Here is a 5,506-nt window from a genome sequence, read left to right on the forward strand (position 1 = left end):
GCCATCTCGGGCGTCATGTTCATCTTCGCCGGCTTCTTCATGGACGCCAACACGCTCGTCTCGGGGTGGCAGTGGATGTACTGGCTCTGCCCGCTCCACTACACGGTCGAGGCGATCATTGTCACGCAGTTCCACGGCGACGTCCGCCTCGTGCTCGACGGCCTCACCAAGGAACCGATCACGGTCACTGCGTTCGTCACCAAGTTCTTCAACGGCGCGTACGACTACGCCAACCGGTTTGACGACTTGATTGCGCTTCTGGTGATGCTCGCGATCTTCCAAGGCCTCATCTGGCTCTGCCTCTCCAAGGTCTGCCACCTCGAACGGTGATCCCAGCGCGTTAGAAGCGGGCGATCTCGGTTGCATTTGATTTTATACCAATTTCTATACAGTAATACATGAAATGCACAAGAGTATCCATCCATACACTGCTAGCAAGGGTACTAGCACGCATCACGGCATTCTACCGAGCTTTCGTGGACCCATGGTCCTTGTTAGTGGGTCATCTAGTGGACTGGGAAGGATGTATAACATAGACCAAGGCGACGAGACGTTGAGTCGTCGTCCTAAGAGCTATAAGAGCCTAGTCTGCAACGACTAGGTTGTTGTTGTTGTTGAATTGAGTTATATTACATGCAATTATAAAGATATTGTGGACTTCCTAATCCGCTCGTAAGGCTTGGCCGGTGCGTTAGTGGTCGTAATTCGAAATTGTGCGAGTGACCAGGTAGCGTGCACATCAAGGGTCGTCGCGGAGAGCGACCAGCGACGCGTCAAGAGATGGCACCACAGCGCGACGAGCCAAGTGCCGGACGTGCAATCGTGCGATAGTACATGTAGCTGCCCGGATCGCGAGCGCGGCAGCGGGAAGTTGCGTCAGCGTCGTGCGGAAGACACGGCTGTTGCGTTCGAGCCAAGACAATAGCAGACGCAAGCGCGTAAGATCGGCCAGAGAGCACGAACGGACGACTTGTGGGCCGAGTACGGCGCGGCGACGTCGTCGTAGAGAATGCCAGCGACCGACGACGGGAGTTGCATCTGCAAAATGCCCCTCATCGGTGCAAAGGCGCACCAGATCGCTCGGTTGTAAAATGTAATGTATGGGCACCGCACCAAAAGATGGTCGAACGTTTCACGGGCTTGCGCATCGCAGAGAAGGCAGTGTCGAGCATCGTGGCCGAGAAAGTGCAAGCTGGCTCGAACGGCCATGGCTTTCAGCGCGACCCAGTACACGAAGTCACCGTATCGTGGAAGGACGTGAGCTGGCTGCCGTAGAGGTACACATACGGCTGCTCGGCCCGGGTGCTCGTGGAAGGTCTCTGGGACGCCAAGGTGGTGCACTGGAAGCACACGCCAGTCAAATTGCGGTCGTTGTCGGAAGCCGGTCAGTCGGACGTCCATAGTCGCCGCGAGGACGACATGTGGTCCGAACTTGACGAGCGATCGGCAGGCGGGATAAGCAGGAAGCATTGAACGAGAGCGGTCGTGAGCAGCCGGATCCAACGGCGGGTTGGCTGCAGCCCTGGAAATAGTCCTGGTAGATGCTCTTCGAGTTCGGCGACCGTGTGTCCAAGGGCTTGGAAGCTGTCTACGTGCGTGTAACCTTGAGCGTCGAGCGTGATCTTTCGCCACTTGAGCTTGCTGGACGCGGGAAGATGCGCGTTGTGCCAGAGTGGAAGACGATTTGAAACGAGCGGAGCTGGGCGAGGCGAGCCATGCATGGTGTAGACGTGCGAGAACCATTCGATGAGAGCTGCAACGACTAGGTTGTGGATCGAGCCATTGCATCGCTGGCTGCGCCTTCGCTGACGAATGTGATTGGTGCGTCGAATGTGCCAGGTCGGCAGTGGATTGGTTGATTGCTTTTATCGTAGCGAATCACGGCGCATGCTCTCAGCACGGAACTGGATTGGCCCAAAAACTGCTCGTGAAGGGATATGATTGGGCATACGTGGAGATTGGCAGCGAATCCTGGCCCCGAACGCATGGAATGCCGCAGCGAATCGCAGGCCGCCGTTTGTGGAACCAGCGAAACGACCAAGATCCCAAGTTCAGCAAATATTTTGTATCGCCTTCCACTATCGTGATGGGCAACATTGCGCCGACGGCAGTGTGCAGCACGAGCACGGACGACCTGCGCCATGACGCTGCCTGCGCCAACGATCGGACCGCCAGCGGCGAGGACGCGCCTCCGGGGCGACGCAAGCGGCCGCGGGTGCTCGTGGCCCCGCAGCCGGTCAGCGTCGACCCGCCGGTGGTAGCAGCAACGTCGGAAACGAACGCTTACGACCAAGTGTGCCACGAGTTCAGCCTCGCGTTTCAATCAACAGGTGCATCTCGCGCGACGACGACGACCAGCGCGACTGAGATGGCGTGGAAGGCTGCCGCTGGCGATGACGACGACGACGACGATCGCGACAGTACAACGTGCTCGTCCGAGTGTTCACAGGACACGGTGCTGTGTGACGACGACGAGACGACGTTCGCCTGTACGTACAGAAAGCGCGCGCCGTTCTCTGAGGACAGGCCTTTCGCCCTGCGTGCGCGATCGCAGTTTATAGTCTCCGACTACTTGTGTCCGTGCCGCCGCTGCCCATGGTACGATGCGATTGCACGCCACGTCATGACGAGCAGTCACCTCTCGTCGCGGGCCAAGCGACACGTGACGCGCATCCTGCAAGCGTACTCGACGTACAACGAGGCAGCGGGGTTTCGCAGCGACATGCTTCGGGTCGTCGAAGCCTGTTGGACGCAGTGCGACGGCCTCGAGAACGAGGCCTTCGAAGCCTTTGTCGAGAGCTACGAGAGCGTGTACGCCAACGAGTGGCTTTGATGCGCCTCGAGATATTTAACCTTGTAAGAATGATGTCGCGGACGGTCCTGTATGCAAACACAGAACCGAGAGGTGGCGTGAACGCTGATGGTAGTATTACATCATTGGCACGCTTGGATTTATAAGAGCAAGAGAGACACACACTAGTCGTCTACGCGGCCAAGGCGGCGACCATGGCGACGTGGGTTTCGTACGCGATCTGCGCTTCGACGCGTTCGACGCTGCCCTGGGCGGCCTGGTCCATCAGTTGCTTGTACTTGGTGACACCGGCCTCGGCGGCCGACGCATCAATGTCCTCGACCTTGACCAACTCGACGCAGGCAATGTCCGTGACCGAGTCGGCGTGCGTGAAGGCAAAGCCGCCGGCCGTGAAGAACTTCTTCACGACCTTGTCACGCTCCTCGTGCACGACGATGACGCCGGGCTTGAGCTGCGAGATGATCGGCGTGTGGCGCGCCGTGATACCGTACTCGCCGACGAGGCCCGGGATCTGGACGAGGTCGACCTCCGCCTTCTTGTAGAAGGACTGGTGGGGCGTGTTGAGGTTCAACGTCACCTTGGTGGCACCGGCGGCCGACGCGTTCTCGGCGGCGGCGCGGAGCGCGGTGCTGTGGATGGAGCGGCGGGCGGCGCGGGCGAGCATGCTCGATTCAGTCAATAAGAAACTAGCCCGACCGCGGGACCACCCACGCCACAAACAACCGAACCTGTCACAATTGATACGCACAACGAAAATGGTGTTGGTGTATATTTTAAATAGTGTGCGATGAGGTTTCCCTGGGCTTCGGCAACGGTTGCGTTCTTGCGTTGGTGCTGTACCAAGGCGACGGACACAGCACCACAAGGTGCAGTGACCTCGAAGAAAGTCAAAGCAATGAGAATCGATTGGGTCTGCCAAAATTTAACTCTAATCCTGTACTGCGCGAAACATGATCGAGCTCACTCCAACTTGAAGCCAGCGATATGCCAGCATAGACGACACCACGTGAGACCAAGGTGTAATCTTGCATATGTCCAACATGGGCATGCGACGGACTATCCTGGAAACGACAAACTGGAAACGACAAACGCGACGCTAGCTTTTATGCAGCCAGTCTTCTCACAGGATGTCGTCCAAGAGACCGCACTGGAGGTATATCGCCAGCATCCGTGGCCATTCATCTATTGCATAGCGGTCCTATGCATACCCACGCAGCAATCAAGCTGGCGCTGTGGCCAGGTCGCAAGGGTCCGCCTCACACCATTTGCGGCGATTACGCAGCCAAGAGTGGTACAGTATTTCAGAGAGTCCAAACCTCTTATACTACATAATTTCACTTCCCCACGCAACCACATACAAATACCAAGTCACATGGCATTCCAGGACAATTCAATATAATTCAAGTATTATAATAACGTCGAAGCATACCAGTGCGGATATACTGGATCCTTGTATGCATATCGTTCGAATTTCAAAAACATTTAAACTATGCACACATCACTTGTGATTTGTATGTAGGATAGATGTAGAGAATATAAATATGCCGACGGCACCAGCGACGAAACAGGCACGGCCCACATCGTGCCACGTCATACCCGACGCTCCTTCGAGGCTCAGACAGCGTAGTCGTCCCAAGTAGTACAGACAAGAATACTGTACACACAAAACAAACAGTGTACGAGTGTTCTATCCTGGATTACAGTCAAAAGCAGCGCATGGGTCGGTCCTCGATGAGCCTCGTCATTCCATTGTAACAAGGCTCCGCACGCAACACCAAATTAGCCTCGTCGGCGGCCAGGCGCCGAGACCTTCTGGAGCTTGTTCGGGTTGACTTCGTCCCACTCGACGCCAATGACGCGCGAGACAAAGCCGCCGGTTTCCTTGGGCGCTGCGGCCGCCGCCCGTTCGCGGAGGATGTTGAAGCACGTCTTGCAGCATCGCTTTTCCTCGAGGACGCCAGCGCCCTTGTGGATGCGACCGGGAAAGCCTTGGGGAAACTGCACAAACGGGATGGCGACGCTCGCGTCCTCCGTGCAGCAGAGGCGGCCGCAGTGCGTACAGTTGTGCTTGCGGTGACCAAAGCCAATCTTCTTGAGGCAGAGCATGCACGCCGACCGCTCCTTCTCCGAGATAAACGTCGGCGGGTAGTAAATGTGCGAGAGGAGGTACCGCAGCGACGTGCGCGAGCACTTTTCGAACACGTTCTTGCCGTCCGAGTCTTCCACGTCGAGCTTGGCGCCGGCCTTGACGAGGGCGCCGGCGACCTTGATGAGCCGCATGTTGACGGCCGTGTGCACGATCGTCGCCGTCTCATGGATCTCGTTCGGGTTGGCGCCGTACTTGAGCAGCATGTTGACAATGATTATGTCGTCCTTCTTGTTGGTCAAAATCGCAATCACAAGCGGCGTGAGGCCGCGCGAGTTCTTGACGTTGACCGGCGCGCCGTTCTCAAGCAGCAAGTGCACCATGTGCGGTGTCTTGGTGGCCGCGAAATGCAGCGCCGTGTTGCCCTTGTCGTCCTCGACCGCGAGGAGCTCCGCGGACGGACCCATGCCCGCAAACTGGTCGAGCATCATCTGCACGAGCGGCACGTTTCCGCTCTTGACGGCCAAGTGGAGCGCCGTGTGGCCGTGGTTGGGCTCGCGCTTCAGGAGGCACTCGGGGCCCGACTTGTCGTGGCGGAGGATCGTGAG

General features: G+C 57.5%; 2 protein-coding genes across 2 annotated transcripts in view; both read right to left on the reverse strand.

Annotated features, from left to right (window-relative positions):
• Nucleotides 1–2,984: 2,984 nt before the first annotated feature.
• On the reverse strand, nucleotides 2,985–3,476 carry SPRG_19240 (ATP synthase F1; the record flags this gene model as incomplete). The annotated part of the gene is made up of 1 exon (XM_012340269.1): nucleotides 2,985–3,476. One exon carries the CDS (start codon nucleotides 3,474–3,476, stop codon nucleotides 2,985–2,987), a length of 492 nt encoding a protein of 163 aa, XP_012195659.1.
• Nucleotides 3,477–4,591: 1,115 nt separating this feature from the next.
• Nucleotides 4,592–5,506, reverse strand: part of SPRG_19241 (hypothetical protein) — a gene marked incomplete at both ends in the record, with an annotated part of 2,503 nt that continues 1,588 nt past the window's right edge. The window contains one exon of the mRNA XM_012340270.1: nucleotides 4,592–5,482. Coding sequence (XP_012195660.1) covers nucleotides 4,592–5,482 — 891 coding nt within the window. The remainder of the gene's footprint in view (nucleotides 5,483–5,506) is intronic.

Source organism: Saprolegnia parasitica, assembly GCF_000151545.1.
Source record: "Saprolegnia parasitica CBS 223.65 unplaced genomic scaffold supercont2.4, whole genome shotgun sequence".
In the NCBI taxonomy this organism is placed as follows: Eukaryota; Oomycota; class Saprolegniomycetes; order Saprolegniales; family Saprolegniaceae; genus Saprolegnia; species Saprolegnia parasitica.